Raw genomic sequence first — 19,865 nt, 5'->3', positions numbered from 1 at the left:
CTTTCGCTTGTTATCGCCGGCGACATGGGCGGCATCGACAAGAACAACGAGCGATGGGGAAGGCTAGGCGGGCCTGCGTCGGGTTTGGATGAGGGGGCCGTACCGCCTTGCGTTGCAGGAGGAGGCGAGCGAAAGTCGCGGTGCGCTTGCTGTACTGGTGCGAGTGCTCCCATTCGCACCCCCGGTGTGTGCATTGCCGTGCACGTGCACACACACTCAAGCACACACACGCACACATACACACCTACCCAGCGCGCCAGCGCAGTCAAGCGCATGATGCATACCCGGACACTCCTCCCACCTCCCTCCGCGTCCACCGCCTCTTCTCTTCTTTACCTCGTTCCGCCTTTTTTCCTTTTCACTCCCGCTCACGCTCCTCATCACAGCAGCGACCCCACACCCTCCCCAACGTCCCTCGCCGTGACCGCCAACGCCACTGCTCTTGTGGTGGCCAGTAGCAGCCGGGTCTCTCCTCTCCTCTCGCTATCGCCCCTCTCCTGCCCCTCCCCCATTCTCTTTTGCCTTCTCCATCGGTGTCTCTTACGTTGACGTCGTGTCTGTCTTCTTCCGTGCGCAGTACGTCACAGCTGCGCGTCTTTGTTGTACATCCCACCACCCACCCACCCTTCCCGCGTATCACCTCTTGTACGCCTGTGGTGTGTGCGTTGCCGCTCCTTGATTTCATTTTGTTGTTGTGCCCCCCTCCCCCTCCCCCTCCCCCTCCTCTCACCACGCCACTTTCCCTTTCCGTCTGGCCACCAGCGCTTTCTGTCACTGCGTCGGTCTTCTCCGTGCAGGTGTGCGGATCGCTGATCCTCCTCCCCCCCCCTCCCTCCCTCCCTCTCCTCTTACGCGCTGTGTCTCGCGGCGGCTTTCATCCTCTGTGGTGGTTGTCCCTCCGCCCTCGTGAAGCTCCGCTCGCGTCCTCCTTGCCCGAGTTATTCTGGATTCTCTTCATTTCTTGCTCTCTCCCCTCATCGCCCCCTCTCCCAGCCCCCTTCGTTGCGCCGCGGCAAAGATGCAGTCCATCATCCTGAACGTTCTCTCCGACATCTTCACAGTCCAGCGCGACACCTTTCTCGGTCGCCTGATGCCATGGTTCGCCTGCGGCATCGTCGCCTTCGTAGCCTTCCCGTGGGTGATGATGGTGCTGTACGGGCTGTACTTTGGCATCTTCCTGCGGCCGAAGGAGCAGGCCGCCATGTCGCTCTCGCCGCTCCTCACGTTCTTGTACTTTCTAACGGACGAGGCCACGCCAGGCTTCGACCAGCGCCTCATGCGGCTGTTCCACCCGAGTCTGCTGGAGGAGAAGGACGGCGGCTCTGTGCAGCGTGGCCTCATACGGGCCATGTCGCGCTGCCTCATCGACAAGTTCGGGAAGGTGACCAACATCGCCCGTGACACGGTGGTGTTGAAGCGCGAGGGCAATGATGTGAACTGCATGGCCCTCGTCGACTTCGAGAAGGCAAAGCAAGTCCGCTGTCAGCTGTCGTGGAAGCGCCGGCCTGGCGTGGTGAAGCGCTACCGCGAGGAGACAGGCCGGTACCCGGCTCGCTCAGAGAAGGAGTCGTTCGTGCTCAACGGCATTGGCATCGCCTTCCCCTACACGTTTCAGGTGACAAGCTTCCACATTGACCCGAAGAAGGGGGACGAGTTCAACATTCTCAAGTACGTCCGGCTCGTGGACTTCGACGACTTTGGGGAGCTGTTTGTGCGCCGCCTCTTCGAGAAGCCGCCGCGGGCGGCCGTGTCGATGATGGTCCAGCCGCTGAAGGAGAAGTACTCGAGCGACGAGGCACTAGCGACGCTGCAGGACTCTGTGCAGAAGGTGGTCGATGCATGCGGTGGGCTGGCGTCGTCGCTGGGCAGCCTGACTGTGGAGCAGACGTCCTACAAGGCCATTTACGCCCCAGTCCCAGAGGAGGCGGCACCACTGCCAGGCGAGCCGCAGACAGTGAATGAGGATGGCCGAAAGGCACCGGCGATCGACGGCGTGGACATGGAGTACCTCGTGGAAGGGACCACGCGCAACCTCGAGGCGTACCTCCGCCTTACCTTCTCAGGACTGAAGGCGCTGGTCACTCGGTACGAGCTGCGGCTGCTGCCAGTCGAGCTGGCGCAGGTGGTGATGGACCACGACACGGGCAAATCGATCATTGTCGGGTAGAAGCTGTCCCTCGGTCCGCCTGTCAGCTCGTCTCTCTCCGTGGGTGTGCCTGCGCCTTCCTCTCTCACCCCTCTACACATGAACTGCTTAGCCGTCCCGCGGTTGTTTCCAGCTTGGCGGTCCTTCTCTAAGCCGTGCTTGAGTCATTGGTCGCCAGATAATCTTCAAGCCAGTAACCCCCTCCCCCATAGAAGAAAGCTAGGTGTGGCCTTCTTATAATGCTGCCCGCTGTGCTCACGTGAGTGTTCATGTCTGTGGGTGCGTGTCTTTGTCTGCTCCCGCGCGAGCACCGCCCTCCTTCTCGACCCTCTCCTTCACACGCGCAGCCACCCCCACACCTTCCCTCTCTCCCTTACGCGCACAGAGAGGCACGCTTGGAGATGGACAGGATCTCGGTGCGTGATGCTCGTGACGCTGCGTCTCTCCTCTCTCCCCACCACTACCCCTGCAATCCTTCCCTCAATTATCATCCCGTCTCCTTCCCTTGCGCACACGCATACATATATATCTCTACGTCCTTCATGCTTACAGCAACAGAGGGTGCACATCTCAGAATCGCAGCACGCACGCACGCGCGCCCACAGGAAGGAAGGAGCGAAGAGAACGAGAGAGAGAGAGAGGTACATCTTTCTCTTGCTCGCTCGCTGTTGCTGCTGTTGTGGTTTTCTCTCTCGTGTGTGTCTGTGTGCCCGCCCGCCCGCCTGCCTGTGTGTCTGTCTTTGTGTGTGTGGTTAGGGGGGAGATTTCGTCTTCGCCATCTCGCCTCCCTCTTCTTCTCCTTTCCTCTTCCTGTTCCTGCTTGCCTTTCTTGTCCACCTCACCCCCTCATCATCTCCTCACGCTTACATACACTACACACGCGTACACTTGCGGATACGCATCACACGGCACACCTACATCCATCCACTCATCCATCCATCCGCCCATACACTTACACGCCGGCCAACGTGTACTCGCGCACTTTCCTCTTTTGTTTCTTTGCGTTTTATTGTTGGACGAACACTCGTGCGAAGCGCAGGCATACACGCCCGTGCATACGCATATTCGCGCGACAGGTGCTCCTGGAGCACGGTCTGTGTTTTCGCACAACGCGTGTGCCTCGCCCCCTCTCGCCCTCGCTCTCTCTCCCTCTGTGCGTGTGTGTGTGTGTGTGTGTGTGTGTGTGTGTGTGTGTGTGCGTGTGTGTGTGTGTGTGTGTGCGTCGCTCCTCGTCGTCCTTTTGTTGTTGTTGGTCTTGTTGTCATTCTTCGGTTGCCAGTGCTTTCTCGCTCTTTCTCCTTGTTGTTTGTCACGTACACCCTTATACAGCACGTCGGCTCACACGTACTCTTCACGCTCCCTCACCTTCCCACGTCGTTGGCCGTGGTGTCTGTGTCCAGTGACGGACCAGGTGTCGCTCGCCCTCTTCCTTCCTCTCTTCGTGTGTGTGTGTGTGTGTGTGTGTGTTTCCTTCTGTGCTTCCTTTCTGGCTTGTCGCTCGTATTCGGGCATGATAGTGAGGAGGAGGTTGGGGGAATTTTTACGTGTGCGGGTGCGTCTCTACTACCCCTGCCATTTCTTCAGGAACAGAGTGTGCGTGTGTGGATGAGGTGACTCTTGCTGCCGTCAGCACTGCCGTCGCCCTCCTTTCCCGAGCACATTGCGTACCCCCTCCCCTCCCCTCCCCTCCCTAATTTCGGTCTGGCTCTTTTATTAACAACAACAACACCATTATCATCTGCTGCTGCTTCAGTCGTTGTCTTCTGCCATTCTTTTCGGTTTTGTGTGCTCTCTCTTTCTCTTTTGTTTGGACTACTTACTCACGCCCCCTCCGCCCCTCCCGCCCCCTCCCCCCCACACACGCACACAAACATACGAACACACGGTGTCTGTGTTCCCGGGCGGGTGCGTGTGTGTTGGTGTACGTGCGTCTGTCTCTCTATGTATAACTGACGTGCGCACGTCTGATCCGATTGTGGGCGTGTTGTTGGTGATATTCGGTTGTGCGTGTTTCGTTGTTTCTCTCTCTCCTTGTGCGGCCGTTGCTGCCACAGCCGCTGCACGAGTCCTCTCGGGCATCATGGACGGCGAGCGTGAAACAAACGTGACCCCGACGTCGTTTTTCAGGGGCGTCTCCGACAAGCTGGAATCGCGGCAGCAGCAGCAGCCCTCGTCATCCGGCCGACTCGCTGCCGCCTCCAGCAGCAGTATCAATGCGATGCCGGCGAGTCCATACCGCGGCGGCGGCGCAGGAGGAGGCGCCACCCCGCCGTCCTCGGCCACCACCACCCCCACCTCCACCGTGACGCCGGTTAGCACACTGATCACGCAGGTGTCGCAGCACGCGCCGTCCAGCTTGCAGCAGCAGCGGAGCGCTGGGGGGCATACTGGTGGCTATGGCGATAGCAGTGGAACGGACGGCAGCGGCAATGCGCACACCGGCCCCCGAGTCGCTGGAGGTGGTACAGGCGGCAGCACCGGCTTCCGCCAGCGCGTGCACGCCACGGAGTTGGTGGAGCGGGCTCGGTACATCCGCAACCAGCCCAAGAACACGTCGCCCATTGACGCCTCGGCGCATCCCTCGTTGCTACCGGAGCCGCTTCCCGCCGTCCGGAACAAGAAGTGCCTCATCCTCGACGTGGACGAGACGCTGGTGCACAGCTCCTACCAAAACACGGGTCGGTACGACGTGCACCTCCCCATCACCCTCGATCGTGACACCCACGTAAACGTCTACGTAGCCTTCCGACCGCATCTCCAGCGCTTCCTCGAGGCGGTAGCGCCGCTCTTTGAGGTGGTCATCTTCACGGCCTCCCTCAGCACGTACTGCGACCCGCTGATGGACTCGATTGATAAGCAGCACATTCTTGGCGGCCTGCGACTCTTCCGCGAGCACTGCAGTGTGGTCGGCACAACCTACGTGAAAGATCTCTCGTTGTTAGGCCGAAATCTAGAACAGGTAGCGATCATTGACAACAGCCCCATCGCCTACCTCTTCCAGCAACGCAACGCAATCCCCATCACGTCATGGTTCGACGATTCACGCGACGAGGAGCTGCTGCGCTTGATCCCTGTGCTGGAGGCACTGGCGGAGGCAGACACTGTGTACGATGTGCTGGACAACTACAACGCTCTCTTGCAACTCCAACAGCTTCACGAGAACAGCGGAGAGTAGTAGCCGCACTTGTCCAGCCACACTCCAGACAACTAGGCCCGCAGGTCTCAACTCCGTGTGCTTTTTGGAAGAGAGGAAGATGCGGAGAGGGAAGCAAGTGCCCTGGCATGGGGGCGTGTTGCCGTAGCATCCACGCAGATGCGTGTGCATGCATTTTCGCGCTTGTGTGTGTGTGTGTGTGTGTGTGTGGTGTACGTGCGCGCTGGTCTGTGCTCGGGCGTCAACGCACGCTTGCGCAGCGAAGAGGAAAGAGGGTCAGTGGTGCGCACTCTGTGTCTCATGCTCTATGGCGCATGCTCCTCTTCGCAAGTTTCAAGCAATGTGAATCGCCCCCCTCCCCCTCACTCCCTCATTGTCTCCACGCGTCAGTTCAAAGCTGCGCTATGCGCATCCCTCTCACGCTTGTACGATTTCTTTAGTTTGCAGTCGTGTTCAGCATATCACGTTTGCCGCCACCAACCACTGCCCATGGTCGTACCCCCCTCCCCTCCTTCTCTCGGTTCCTTCCTGCCCTCTGCCCACGTCACCCCACTCCGCCCGCACGCTACCTCCTGATGGAAGATCCACGCCATTCCCTGCCCCCCCCCACACACACACACACACTGACTCACTCACGCGTGCACGCCTCTCATGCATCCGTTTGGTCGGAAGATGCTCACGGCGGTTTGTGCGTGATGGCGGGGCGCGGTCAAGATCTCTGTGGCCACGCGCCCTCTTTCTCGTCTTACGACTTCCGCGAGTCTTTTGTGGCAGCGCTGGGAAGTGTGCACCCCGCCAGCCCGGTGGTTTTGCCTCGATCGAGAGGTAGATGCCGTGAGCCTCCACTAATCTCCCATAGGCGCTCATGCATGCCGGGAGAGAGAGGTGCACTGGCTTACCATGCACGCCCACACACACACACACACACACACACACACACACACCTCCCCTCTACCTCTTGCGCCTCCTCCATCGCTTCTCGTCACCGCCGCCGCCGCCGCGGTCTCCTTCATTGCACGCAAAGAGCAACCCCAAAAAATATACATATATATACACACACACACGCAATAAGGCACGCACACCTCTGGCCATCGCCCACCCTCCGCTGCTGCCCGCACTGCGCCTCCACCACTCCTTCTCCCTCCCACCTACTCCTCCTCCCCCTCATACTCCCTATGCAGAAGACGATTCTCCAGATCCTTCGCGAGCAGGATGACGCCAGCAGCTCCTGCGTGCTTGCACTCCTGAAGGGAAACGCTAGCTTTCAGTGCCTCTCCAAGAGCGAGGGTGAGGACATCCTCAAGCGCGACAACGAGGATGCCGAGAAGCTGAGCGACGGCATCCGCATCGCCATTCGCAAGGGCATCGTGAGCGGAAAGCCGGATGTGTCGCCAGTGAACAAGCTGAACGTGGTCGGCCTCAGTGCGCAGGAGGTGACGGACAAGATTGTGGCAGCGCTCCCGTCCAAGAACGGCAATGTCATCATTCTGCAGGGACTCAGCGGCACCGGCAAGGGCACCACCGTGAGCAAGCTCAAGGATGCGCTGCCGAAGTGCGTCACGTGGAGCAACGGCAACATTTTCCGCAGCTACACGTATCTGTGCAACGAGGTTCTCGCTGCTCAGGGGAAGGAGATCACGGAAGAGAGCTTGACTGACGAGCTGCTCTCCTCCGTCGAAAAGCGCGTCACGTTTGTGAAGTGCGAGGACGGGATGTTCCATACGATGCTCGACGGCACAAGGCGCGTGGCGGATGTGCAGAACACGTTGCTCAAGACCCCACTTATCAGCTCCAAGGTACCGACGGTGGCCCAGCAGACCCAGGGCGAGGTCATCCGCTTCGGTGCTGGTGCCGTCAAGCAGCTCAGCGCCGACGGCTACAACGTCATTCTCGAGGGCCGTTCGCAGACGCTGGACTACATTTCGAGCCCCCTCCGCTTCGAGCTCATCATCCCAGATGTGGAGGTGCTCGGCCAGCGCCGTGCAGCGCAGCGCGTCATGGCCAAGGCGCTGGAGATGCTGGACGACAGCGCCTCAGACGAGGAGGTCAGCAAGGTGCTGGTGAAGGCAGTCGAGACCCTGCAGTAGCAGTAGACGTTGCGGCTGAGGATGCCTCACGTGCGCCTCTGCGCTGTGAGGAGACGGTGTCTGTAGTCAGTCTGTCCCCTTTTTCCCTCTTCTCCTCTTACTCTCGAACTCCCACGGCAGTCACAATCCTCGTCGGTGCCGTCATGAGGAGACTGTCGATTCTTATCATGGCGCTCGAGCACCCATGAGTACTTCTCGCTGATGTGCTTGTTTCGTTTTTGTTGTGTGTTGCACCCTCCTCCCGCTTCACTGTGTGCATATATATATATGTGTGTGTGTGTGTGTGTGTATGACTGTGCATTCACCTTTCCTCCTGTGTGGTGCTCGCGCATCTGCGTGCGTGGGCGTGTTGGCAGTGTCACGAGGCTGGGCCGTCTGTCGGCATCTTCTCTCGCTTTTCGTTCTCCTGCCCATGCTATCTTCTGTCGAGTGTGCAGCTCATCTCTCAGCCTGCGTGTTTCATGTGCGCATCGGTGTTGATGTGGGTAGGTGTGACCCCTTGTTCGTTGGGCGATGTGGCTCCGCAGCCGTCGCAGCAGCATTGGTCGCGGTGATGGTGAAAGTATGGATCGACGTGGTCCTGTCCGTGTCTCCCTCCTCCCCACCCACACACACACACACACACACACACACACACACAGGGAGAGAGAGGCAGGCACGCACACATGCGCAGGCCATGTAGGTATAAAACACAGGTTTAGCTTTGGGGCATCGTACGGACGGCGTAGGGGGTTCTCCGGGCAAGCTAACGTGGCCCTCACACGCAGTGAGCGGCACAGGCGCCACGCTTAAGCCTGTGCCTCAACACGGCAGCACATACAGGTGAGACGACTCCCCTCCCTCGAGCACTCGGACGGCGCAGCTCCCTCGCCTTGGCGGACCGCAAGTCTCAATGTTTGTGTGTATATGCGCGTGTGTGTGCGTTCCTGCTCATGTGGGCATCCGCTGAATCACGGTAGGGCTGTCTTATGCACTTTCCGTTTTCGGAGACTGCGCCGCATCACACACACGCATACACATATGCACATTGCACAGATACATCTCCCTGCTCATCACCTCCTTCCCCTCGCCTCCCCTCCTCAACGCCTCGCTTCCACACTTCAGCCTCTCCCCTTGCCCAGGCACTCACCCTCGCATATCTTCCTACCGCCCTCGCGTATCGCACCCTCTCTCGCTCTCTGGTAGCCAGTCCTATACAACCACCACCGCCACCCTTTCCACCTCCCTCTCTCTCGTGAACCATGTCCGCTGGTGGTGCTGAGTTCAAGGCCGAGATGCGTGCCGGCAAGCCGAAGTTCGGCATCTTCCTGAACTCCGCCAGCCCGCTTCTGGCGGGCCAGTTCAGCCACTCCGGCTACGACTGGCTGCTGATCGACGCTCAGCACTCGCCGGTGGACCCGCTGACGATGGCGCACATGATTGCTGCCATCCGCACGGGCCACTCCAAGGTCATGGTGCGCGTGGCGAGCACGCAGGACCGCGCTGGCATCCAGTGCGCTCTCGACAACGGCGCCGATGGCGTGCTGATCCCGTATGTGAACAACGCGCAGGAGCTGCAGGAGGCTGTGTCCTGCTGCTACTACCCGACGACTGGTACGCGCTCCGTGTACCAGCCACAGCAGTGCATGAACGCGAAGGGCCTACTGGGCTACGTGCCGGAGTCGAATAAGAACGTGGTGGTCGCCTTCCAGGTGGAGACGGCGGCGTGCATTGAGAACCTGGAGGAAATCATGGCCGTGAAGGGCATCGACATCGCCTTCCTTGGCCAGAACGACCTCTGCATGTCCATGGGCCTGTACGACGGCCGCTACGTGTTCCCGCAGATGTATTTCTCGCCGGAGCTGCAGGCTGCCACGGACAAGCTGATCACGACGGCCAAGAAGCACGACGTCATCCTGGGCCTGTTTCTGTTCGGCACGGACCGCGTAGGTGAGTTCCTGGAGAAGGGCTTCACCTTCATCAGCATCGGCAGCGAGCTGCACCACGCCATGGTGCAGGCCGGCACCTGGGTGAAGGCGCTGAAGGATATATCGGCGGAAAAGGGCAAGCCGTGGGCGAACCAGCCCAGCGCCCTCGTGTAAGCGGGAGCAGCAGCGGCCGCCGGTCGAGATAGTCGAGGGGGAGGGGCGAGAGAGTGCGCTGGCACAGACACGCACCAGTGCACATCAGCGCTGCTGCTGAGCCACCCACACCCCTCCCCCGTCCCCCCCCCTCTCTCTTCACTTCTCTTCTCTTCTCTTCCTCGACTTTGTTCTCCGTTCGCTTGTGATTATTTTGTTTTCTATTCTCTGGCATCTGCGGTCGGCCCCCGGGTGGCGCTGTTAACAACGAGCGCACGCACCGTAACGTGTTACACAACGCACAGACGCTCTAAAAGCAAGGGGACGGGTGGGCGGGCTGTCGATCCTCCTGCGCGGAGGCCCGATGATGGCGCAGCAGTGGCCGCGGGGAAGGAGAGGGGGTTCTGACATCCCCTGTTCTGCGCGTGTGGTGAGTGGGGAGTGGGCGGATGTGCGAAGGGATAGTGTGCAGCACGCATAAATGTGCGCGCTCCCACACGCTCCATAAGCCCCCCCCCCACACACACACACGCAGGCACACCGCGCCCCTGCTACCTGCGCGGGGTTCTTCTATTTTTTCCTATGCGCTAGCCTCGTTGTCTACCCGCTACTCTCTCCTCCGGCTGTCAGCACGCCCCTTTAAGCCGACTACCACACTCGCTCGCACACGTACCCAATCACACGCACACACAGGCGCCGGCCCGCACGCTCATCGCCTGCTCGCTTGTGGCTGACCAGTCATCCTCTGACCGCGTGTGCACACACTCGAACAGCTCAGTGACCGCCGTCTTGTGGACATCGATAACGCCTCTCTCTCTCTCTTTCGCCCTTGAACAACAGCCACAGCAGTCGCCTGTTCTTTCTACGTGTGTGGCATGGATACCGTGGGAGGACGAAGAGCTGGCCGGTGAAGTGCCTGTGTGTGTTTGTGTGTGTGTGTGTGTGTACGTGTATATGTGTGCTACTGGTAAAACAACTCGGCGACGTTGGACCCCCTGGAGGTTCATCCTTTCCATGCAGAGACGGTGATGCGTCGCTGCAGTGCCGTGCAATGAATTGACGACACGCCTGCCGCTGGTGTCGCGGTGGCGCGGATGGAACAGGTTGTGAGGTGGCGTATGCGCTGCTGTTCGCTGCTGCACCACGTGCTGCGTGCGGACTAGTCGTGAGCGAACGAGGGAGAGGGAGTGCACAGCTGTTGTAGTTGTGCGGGGGGAGAAAAGTCTGTGCTTGCTATGAACAGTGCATGCTCGCGCGTACCTCCACCTCTCCCTCCCCACGCATCCCTCATTTCTTACGTGGTCTGTGACACACACACACACACATGTTGGAGACACTCGCATGCACCACATGGTCGGCGTGCTCCTCTTTCTGTGAAAGAGGGTCGCTTGACTTTTCGTACTCGCTACCATCAGTGGCCCCCTGCCTGTCTGCCTGCCTGCGCACGTACGTACTCCCTCTCTATCTCCCTCGAACACTCTCCAACTCCCCACACGGGTAAGCGTGAAGTACGGCAGCAGGTGTGTCGGTGGTGTCTGTCTGCGTTTGCCGCTGTGTACATGGCACAAGCCCACACGTATACACGAGTGCAGGCATTCCGACACACACACACAGAGAGAGAGAGAGAGAGAGCGAGGCGCTCACGCACTAGTGCACTGTGTGCACAAGAAGCATAGACCCCACCCCGCAACCACCACAGATCCAGTCACTCACAAGCACATACACAACGTCCCCCTTCAAGACAGCAGGGAGCTCCATAACAGCGAGAGCAGCCGCATCAGCCGCGGCGCACGTCTTGCCGTCCACGAAACGGATAGGGCTGTAGCCTGGAATACGTTGTTCTGCTCTGTGGTGCTTTCATCATCCTCTCATAGAGGCGGCCAACGGAGGAAGACAACACACCGTCACGGCGAAGGAGCGGTGGGATTGGTAAAGGGGTTCCCAGCCCCCCCCCCCCTCCTCCTCCTCCTCCTCCCGCATCCCCAGCACTCTACATAAAAGGAGGACACGCTGCATCAGTGGCTGCTGTTGCTGCTCTGTGTATGTGTGTGTGTGTGTGTGTGTGCGTGTGTATGTTACTCGTCTGAGGCGCAAGAAAGGGAGAGAAGGGAGAAGGCCTAGGCACAAGGCAGCCCTGCACACCCGGCACAGGCCATGTCACGCGCAGAGGTGCCTTGCTCCGGCAGCCCAGCGTGGTATTCCCGCTCGGCGGAGCAGACGGCGCGCCTTCTGCTCTCCAACGCCTTTCGGCATGATACGTGGGAGTGCGCGGCGGCCCGGAAGCAGGTCCGATTCCATGGCGGAGCGGTGCACACGCTGCGTCTCCGCTTTCGCGAGCTGACTAAGCAGCGGATTGCGGCAAGCGATATCGAGGCCGTTAATCTCGCTCTCTTCGACCCTGCACGCAAGATGTTTCTTGGCGCGACGTACCAGCTGGAGGCGCGTGATATCACTCGACCGCTGGCCGTGCAAGTGGCGCCAACCCAGCTCCTTGTGTTGGAGGCTGTGGTGCATGACACTCGCCCGTCAGCACCGCTGGAAGAGTACCGGGTTACCAGCTGGGGCTTCTGCTCAGTGGAGGAAATGATGAGCGGCACGATCTCGGTCAGGCTGCGTCCTGGCAGTGCGCACCTCCTGCTCGTCGAGAAGAGCTCGTGGCCCGCGGTTAGCCTGCCGACGGCCCCGAGCGACGTCGCGCTAACATGCGATGTGGCCGTGGACCAGGACGCAGCACTCGCGCAGCTGATGGGGGAGCTGGTGCCGCCTGGCATCTTCGTGTCCGAGGACTTCACACGCGCCACGCCAATGCCTGGCACCTCACTTTTCCAGCTGTGCGTGAGGAACATCGAGCTGTCTGGCTCGACGGAGGAGTCAGCGTTGAACTTAGCCGACCCGGACGCAGACTGGTCCGTCGCAGCGGTGGCCCATAACGGCTTTCAGCAGCTTGGCAAGGGCAGCGAGGTGTCGCTGATCTTAGAGGCTCCGAGCGACGGCGGTCGGCACAGCTCCTCATCGATCACCTCTTCCTCGTCCACTCGGCGTCCGCCTGCAGCGCCGGCCGCCAACACGGTCCTCCTGTGCTCTGACCTGCCTCTCGAAATTGACCGGCTGCCCGTGCACTCCGCCACGTCGTTGGTGCTCGCCATCCGCCGTCGCGCGCCAGGCTCACGCACCTTTGCCGTTCTGGGCTTCTGCGTACTACCACTTTGCATGATGCCGATGCAGGACCGCGACATCCGAGTGGAGAACCTTCCAGCCTTGCGGGGCCCCTTCTCCTGCGAAGACGCGCGGCTGCTGATGGTGGACTCAACGAGCCCGTACGGGCGGCTGCCGATCGCGGTAACCCTCACCGTGGAGTATCACAACACCGGCAGGCCAGCAAGGGCGCTGTCCGCAGGCCCCGTCGCCGCTCCAGCTGCGGTAGCAGCACAGCAGAAGGAGGAAATCACGAAGGACGAGGTAAGCTCTTCCTCGCTAACGTCCTCCGCCTCCCCCGTCATCTCCGGAGCGAGGCCGGGGCAGGTTCTTTCTACCGCCGACGTCCCTGGCAATAGCGTGGCGGTGGGGCCACCCAGCTACGCAGCCTTGCCGCCACCCGCTGACGGCGGAGACAGCGCAGGCATCTTCAAGCTACTCTGCACCATCATGGAGGAGCTGCACAAGGTGCGCGAGGCACAGGACATGATTCTCCAACAGACTAGCGGCGATGGCAGCAGCTTGGCTGCCCTCAGTCCTGCCCTGCAGGAGCGCCTCAACAAGGGCCTGGCGGACGGCGGCGTCGACTTGATCGACCTCGCGCCCCGGCCCCTCGCAGTCTCGTGGAGGGCGCGCAAGCTTATGCAAGATGGCGCGCAGCCCATTCGTCACCCCTTACATGGGACTCTGCTGGATGACACGGCGCCGGTCGTTGACGAGCTCACGTCGTCTCTCTACGGCTTCCGGCTGGAGGGCATAACCATGGACAGCGCGCTGCACATGCCGGCGGACGTCTGTCTTTTCTTCTCGTTCGGTCCTCTACCGTATCAGCAGGTGGGCCCCCTGCACGTCACCTCCGTGGAGCAGACGCCCACCAACGAGAGTTACAAGGTGTACGACGATCGCCGCGAGGCCGGCTTTGTGTGGTGCGAACCGAAAGCGGCACTGCAGAGCAGTGCTATGCGCAAGTACAAGTCCTTGAGCAACGCTGTTGTCTACGTGCACCTGTACAACGCGCTGAGTATGTTCTACCTTGCCACGGCAAGTCTGCCGCTGGCCACCTTCCGCCGGCCTATATCAGCCACGTGTGCGATGATCCCGATGGATGTGGTGCTGCAGCGGGACTTGAGCATGACGGAGCAGGTGGTGCCACCGAAGGTGTTTCCCGTGATGCGGCATGCTGGACAACTGCACCTCACCATCTTCTGCGTAGGCATCGGGGCCGCCGCTGGTGATAGGAAGAGCTGCGCGGCTGCGCTCGCTACCGTGCGCCCGCCCGAGAACGTGCAGAGTCGCGTCATTACCGCGAAGAAGCTGCGGCACGCCGACCGGCTGAGCCCGGCAGGATCGATCACGTTGCCTTCCGGTATCAATGAGGCCGCAGCGGCGGACAGCGGCGCCTCGGCCTCGCCCACAGCTGCCGCTCCGCTGACCCCAGAATCGAAAAGGGGCCGCGGCGGCTGCGCGGGCGGAGCAGGCACGCTGCACTGGCAACGCGCGCAGTACTTCAAGACCCAGCTGCGGGAGCACCAGCAAAGAGTGGGCACGGCGCCGCAGCTGCCGGGGGTGCCCGACGCACACGTGCAGGCAGCGCAGGAGGCGGCCGAGTTGGAGTACCGCCTGCGCCAGCTCGAGCTCGAGCGCGCCGCCGTCAAGTCGCGGCGTATTGCCGAGGCGTTGCTGAGCCGTCTCACTGTGGAGCACGAGGTGCTGGTCATCTCGTGGCGCCCCGAGGTGGTGCGGACGTCCTTCGCTAACCCCTTCTATTGCGCCATGGAGTACTTTGTGGAGGTGGACCCGAGGGACACCGACGTCTGCACCGTCATAGACGCGGCCAACTTTGTGTTGGGGCCGCGCGAGAAGACGGAGCTGTCGCTGGCGATACGGCTGTCCATAACGCAGGCCACCGGCGGTGGCGGCGGGAGTGGCGCGAACCGGCAACAGCAGCAGGAGCAGCAGAACATCACGGTGCGCGTTTACTCTGAGACGCGGGAGCTAGTCTGCTGCATCCGCGTGCGCGCCACCGTCGTGCCGCCGGTGGTGGACCGGCGCTACGAGATCTTCGGTGCACCTGGCACGGAGGTGTCCAAGCGTATTCTCTCCCGCACCTTCTCGTCTGCGAGCTTTCCTGTTACGACTGGCAGCGCCGCCCTGCTGCAACGCATGCGTGAGCTCTGTGCCTTTGTCGCCACGTCGGGCGAGAAGACGTCCGTAAGCACGAATGTGGTGCTGGACCCCATCACGCAGGCCTACATCACCGCGTGGGAGGAGGCAACTGTGACGACAGAGATACCGAAGGAGGTGGGCCGCCAGCGTATCGAGTACGTGACGCTCTTCCACGACGCCGCCATGAGTCGCTTGTACGAAACGTGGGAACTATGCATCTTCGCCTGTGAGAGCTTCATGACGCGGGACATCTATTGGGGTCAGACAACGGCACTGGGCCTGCCTGCGGAGAGGACGCGCGACCTGTACTGCAGCGACACCGCTGTCACGGTGGAGCGGCGCGGGGCGTCGTACGTGCTGCGCCTGCACCCCCGCGACGTCGGCACGCAGCGCATGCTTCTCCACACCCTGCAGGACGACACGCTCAAGAAGACGCTGGTGACTGTGTCCACCGTGCACCCCACGCCGACGTACTCACAGGTGATCGAGCTCTCTCTCGCAGAAGTGAAGGGCCCTGTGCTGCGCCGCCTCACGTTTGTAAATCGCGGAGACCGCGAGGAGGTTTTCCAGGTGCATCACAACTACAAGTTCAACCTCCGCGTGAGCCCGTCGAAGTTCACGCTGGCTCCAAGCGACACGCAGTTCGTCCGCCTTCAGCTCGACCTCCTGACGCTGCCGCCTGGTCAGCAGGAGGGACGGTGGCCGGTGTGGATCTTCATCAACGATTCCGAGGACAAGACGGTGGAGTCGTACCACCTGCAGATCGTGCTCCGTGCCCACCCAATCGTGAGCGTCGAGCCATAGATGTGTGCGGTGAAAAGAAGCAGCGGGAAGGTCGGTGTTACAGCTCGGCGTTGTGTACGCATCCTGGCCTCCCTCCCACCCGCTCTCTCTCTCTTCCTCCGACGTGTGTTTGTGCCTGGGCGGCTGCGCTCACCGGCCATAGATGGCGGCAGCTCTATCCCTGTCGCCTTTTCTCGTTTTCTTGTGTATCCATCAGGAACCCCTGACGATGACGGCCATCTTAGCGCGTGGTGTAACAGGGTCCTGTGCTTGCTTCGTGGAGACTCCAAGCAGTCTGCCGCCTGGCCTCGGGTACGGCTGGTGGAGTCTCAGTGTCCGGCGGCCAGCTCTGGGCTGGCGCCGTGCCGGAGAGACATGCGGTCATGACCACATTTGCACCGGCTCACGACGAATCCGGCCGGCGATTCGACAAAAACACACACATCGGCCTACTTCTTTTCTGCGTCTGCTGCGTTGCAGTCGTGTTGGGCGTAATCCTGGACTTCGCCTGCGCTGCATGCGGTGGCTTTGCACTGGGCTGAAGGTTGCCAGGCTGCGTTGACTCGCCCGGTTCGTCAACATAGCCGCAGTGAGCAGCAGAGGTGGAAGAGCTGTGGTTGTGCTTGCGTGTCACCCTGCTGACCTGTTCATGCTAGACTTACATCTATCGTGCCGACGTGTCCATTTTTCTGCCATAGAACACGAAGTAAGCTGCGCTATGCCCCTCCCCCTCCTTCCCCGGGCCTGCCACAGGGCCCCTCCCCCTCGCATCGCGTGGCGCGGAGCAGCCGTAGACACGCGCGTCACAGCAGCCCGCCGACCCGGTCATCTCAGCACGGCCCCCGCCTCAAAGCCAACGCGCCCGCCCGCATCCCAGGTCGCCCCGCAGCCGCTCCACCCATGCTGCTCGCCACGTGGTGCATATCCCTCGCGGGGCGCCTGAGCCGCCCCGCACCACTAAGCAGCGAGGGCCGAGTGGGATACGCTCCAGCCACGTTGACACACTGTGCCCATCATATGGATGGCACACGCGTGCGCAGTGCCGCAGGTCGCTCCGGTGCAACGCCGTCCACCACCGGACCGCCGACATGAGTAGCGCGGAGTCTCTCCGACTCCCCAACGTCGTAGGCGCCTGGCCCTCTCACCACGAGAAGGGGCTGTGCATTGGCCGGAATAGGGGAGGGGAGGGGGGCCCTGCGACATGACGCACGGAGGCGTGTGTGCCTCCCACCACCACACCGTTGTCATCCAGGCTGTGGGGTGACACATGGAAGGCAAAAGCCACTGATGCACTCATGCGTGGCAAAGACAATCCTGCACGCATTCCCGTGCGCACACGGAAACACGCGCTCGGTGGCACGGGTGCACTGTGCCCTCACCCCCCCAACCCCTTCTCTCTCCGTTGGTCTCCCTTCCCCCCCCCCACACACACACACATACAGATACACGCGAAGGAATACCTCCGTGTGTGTGTGAAGTCAGCAGAGGGAGACTGACCCGTCTCTCCTCCTCTCTCCCCCACCCCCAATCCCTCGCGGTCTTCTGTTGGTTGTCATCACACAGTAGCATTCTCCACGAACTCCACCCCGACACACACACACACACACATACACATACACACAGAGAGAGAGAGAGAGACAGAAGCATGGAGGCCGTGGTGAAGCTCAATCGAAAGCTTGGGGTGGGCGGCCGCGGCGTTGTTTACGAGGGCTTCGATCACGCCAGAGGGCACTTCGTCGCCATCAAGGAACTTGCCTACATGGAACCTAGCGTCCCTGACGAAGACGACACGGAGCTGGCGGCCATTTTGAGTGAGCTCGCATGTATGCGCGAGGCGCAACACACCAATCTCGTCGAGTATTACGGCGCCCGCCGCTGCGCCATCGGCATTCAGATTATAATGGAGTACGTAAGTGGCGGCTCGCTAGACTACGTGTTGACGCGCTGCGGCCCTTTGCGAGAGAACGTCGCCCGTGCGTATACCCGAGATGTCCTCGAGGCACTGCACTACCTGCACAAGACCATGCACATGTGCCACCGTGACGTGAAGCCGGCAAACATCCTCATCACGCCGGACGGGCGGTGCAAGTTGGCCGACTTCGGGGTCGCAAAGCAGGTCGAGGTGACGACGCCGACGCTCCCAGTGCATGCAGAACGTGGCGGACAAAGCATGGGAAAGGAGGAAGAGGGCAACTTCCCACGCCACCGCAACGGCGGGCGTCAAGGCTACCTGCAGACAGCGGTGGGAACGCCGTGGTACATGGCGCCAGAGGTGATCAACGGCGGCGTCGAGGACGACGACGAGGACGATGAAGGTGTGGAACTTGGCAACGCCTTCGCAGTCACCATCGGCGGCGACGCAAACAGCAGCAGCTTCAGCGAGGACTGGACGAGCAGCGGCCTGGCGCACACGGCACCTGACGCATCTGCCTCGCCACCGCCGCTGTACTCGTCATCGAACTACTACAATCCACTCAAGAGCATTGTCAAGAAGGGCCGCCTTGGTGCTCGCTCGGTCGGCTATACCACCAGTGCCGACATCTGGAGTGTTGGCGTCACCGTGTACGAGATGGTCACCGGCACGAAACCTTTCGGCGCCGACCTGACCAACCCGTCTGCGGTGCTCTTCCGCATCGCGAACTGCGCCGCATCTCCGCCACAGCTGCCGGCGGACGTGCACGTCTCGGCGGAGCTGCACAGCTTCTTGGACTTGTGCTTTGTGTACGACAAGGACCTCCGCGCGACGGCGGCGGAACTCTTGGGTCACCCATGGCTGGGGCCTGTTCGCAAGGGGGGCAGCAGCGGCTGTGGCAGCGCCAGCGCAGATGAGAAGCCACGTTGCCAGCTCTTCAACGGAAAAGGTCACTCTCGATCTGACATGCGTGCGGACGAGGGCGAACAAGTCCAGCGCCATCCGCAGCCAGCGGCCCGACGCACCGTCTTCGACGGCGTCCCCCTCCTCGACTCTATCGACCTTCCAGCCTACCCCGCAACGACGGCGGTCTCGTCGCCGGCTTCCCCTGCGGTAGCGGAATGTGGCGGCAGCGGAGAGGGAGCCCATCCTGCCCCTGACACCTCACCAGGTCGTGCGCGGCACAGCGCGCACCGTCTGTCGTGCAGCGGGACCCATCGCAGCGGCAGCAGCGTTACTCGCCGCTCACCCACAACCATTTCGCCGCCGCTATCATCCGTTTCTATCGCGGAGCAGGCGGAGGCGTCTTCGCGGTACGCGGCGGTGCGGCAGCGCATTGGACATACCCGCGCAACCAACTCCGCGCACACCGCCGCCTCAGCGGCTCCACTGGCCGTGCAGTCAAGCGCCGGTTCTCTCTTCTCCACACGCGGCGAGTTCGTCGATTTTATGTCGCATCCTTGACGGGGCGAAGGGGCGCCTGCAGCCGCAGCATGTGTTTTTGCTCTCATATCAGGAGCCACAGCTGTGTTTGTGTATATATATATACGCCTGCTCTTCGAGCCCACCCACCCCTCCTCCCCCGACTGAAGACGGTCGCTGGCACCTCTCCTCGTCTCTCCTCTCACTACTGTACATCTATTTCTTGCCCTCACTTCTCGGTCGCCGCCTCGGTGATCATGTGTGTGTGTGTGTGTGTGTGTGTGTGCATATGTGCAAAGTCGGGTGTGTGTCCTGCTCGAACCGTCTGCAGTTCTCTCCCGCTCTGTGGCCGTGGCTGTAGGGTGTGCGGGCCACGTTTGCGTCTCTGCGTTCATGCACTTGGACGCATGCCCATACGAGCCGTTGAAAGCCTCACTAGATGAAGGATGCAGCGCCGGACCCACACGCACACGTGCGCTCCCACACGCTTTTGCGATGTTGAGTGTGCGACGTGTGCCAGTGTTCAGGCTGTGTCGATGCAGAAAGAAGGCGGGTCGCTCTCTTTCTGCTCCTGCAGCTGTCCTCTACCCCCCCCCCTCACACACGCAACAAACACACACACGTGATCACTGCTGTCTGTGAGCCGAGCGTGTACGCATCACGTCGTACCTCGATGGCGCATTTGCCGTGCGGCACACCACTGCACCTCCCCTCCCTCCTCCCATTGCCTCCCTACACCCCTCTCACATTGCTCCCTCTTTTCTCAATGCCTTATTGAATGTGCGGTGTTGTGTGCTGGCCGAGCGGTGCCGCTCGCTATAATGTCGTAGAGCCCGGGAGCCATCAGCGTGCCACCTCACATAAGCGAGCTCATCGGCGCTGACGCACAGGCCAGGATCTCACGTTCGCACGTGCGGCTCTCTGTACTCTCCCTCCCTTG

General features: G+C 61.2%; 6 protein-coding genes across 6 annotated transcripts; all 6 read left to right on the top strand.

The window, feature by feature from the left end:
* Positions 1-1,018: 1,018 nt before the first annotated feature.
* On the top strand, positions 1,019-2,167 carry LMJF_25_2040 (conserved hypothetical protein; the record flags this gene model as incomplete). Its single annotated transcript, XM_001683911.1, has 1 exon — positions 1,019-2,167. The coding sequence occupies one exon, from the start codon at positions 1,019-1,021 to the stop codon at positions 2,165-2,167; it is 1,149 nt and encodes a 382-aa protein (XP_001683963.1).
* A 2,059-nt stretch (positions 2,168-4,226) lies between these two features.
* Positions 4,227-5,321, top strand: LMJF_25_2030 (conserved hypothetical protein; the record flags this gene model as incomplete). Its single annotated transcript, XM_001683910.1, has 1 exon — positions 4,227-5,321. One exon carries the CDS (start codon positions 4,227-4,229, stop codon positions 5,319-5,321), a length of 1,095 nt encoding a protein of 364 aa, XP_001683962.1.
* Positions 5,322-6,475: 1,154 nt separating this feature from the next.
* LMJF_25_2020 (conserved hypothetical protein) lies at positions 6,476-7,387 on the top strand (the record flags this gene model as incomplete). Its single annotated transcript, XM_001683909.1, has 1 exon — positions 6,476-7,387. The coding sequence occupies one exon, from the start codon at positions 6,476-6,478 to the stop codon at positions 7,385-7,387; it is 912 nt and encodes a 303-aa protein (XP_001683961.1).
* A 1,241-nt stretch (positions 7,388-8,628) lies between these two features.
* On the top strand, positions 8,629-9,468 carry LMJF_25_2010 (putative 2,4-dihydroxyhept-2-ene-1,7-dioic acid aldolase; the record flags this gene model as incomplete). The annotated part of the gene is made up of 1 exon (XM_001683908.1): positions 8,629-9,468. One exon carries the CDS (start codon positions 8,629-8,631, stop codon positions 9,466-9,468), a length of 840 nt encoding a protein of 279 aa, XP_001683960.1.
* A 2,133-nt stretch (positions 9,469-11,601) lies between these two features.
* Positions 11,602-15,612, top strand: LMJF_25_2000 (conserved hypothetical protein; the record flags this gene model as incomplete). The annotated part of the gene is made up of 1 exon (XM_001683907.1): positions 11,602-15,612. One exon carries the CDS (start codon positions 11,602-11,604, stop codon positions 15,610-15,612), a length of 4,011 nt encoding a protein of 1,336 aa, XP_001683959.1.
* Positions 15,613-17,236: 1,624 nt separating this feature from the next.
* LMJF_25_1990 (putative protein kinase) lies at positions 17,237-18,967 on the top strand (the record flags this gene model as incomplete). The annotated part of the gene is made up of 1 exon (XM_001683906.1): positions 17,237-18,967. One exon carries the CDS (start codon positions 17,237-17,239, stop codon positions 18,965-18,967), a length of 1,731 nt encoding a protein of 576 aa, XP_001683958.1.
* Between the last annotated feature and the right edge of the window lie 898 nt (positions 18,968-19,865).

This window comes from Leishmania major, chromosome 25 (genome assembly GCF_000002725.2).
Source record: "Leishmania major strain Friedlin complete genome, chromosome 25".
Classification (NCBI taxonomy): Eukaryota; Euglenozoa; class Kinetoplastea; order Trypanosomatida; family Trypanosomatidae; genus Leishmania; species Leishmania major.
This window is presented reverse-complemented; position numbering and strand designations above follow the sequence as displayed.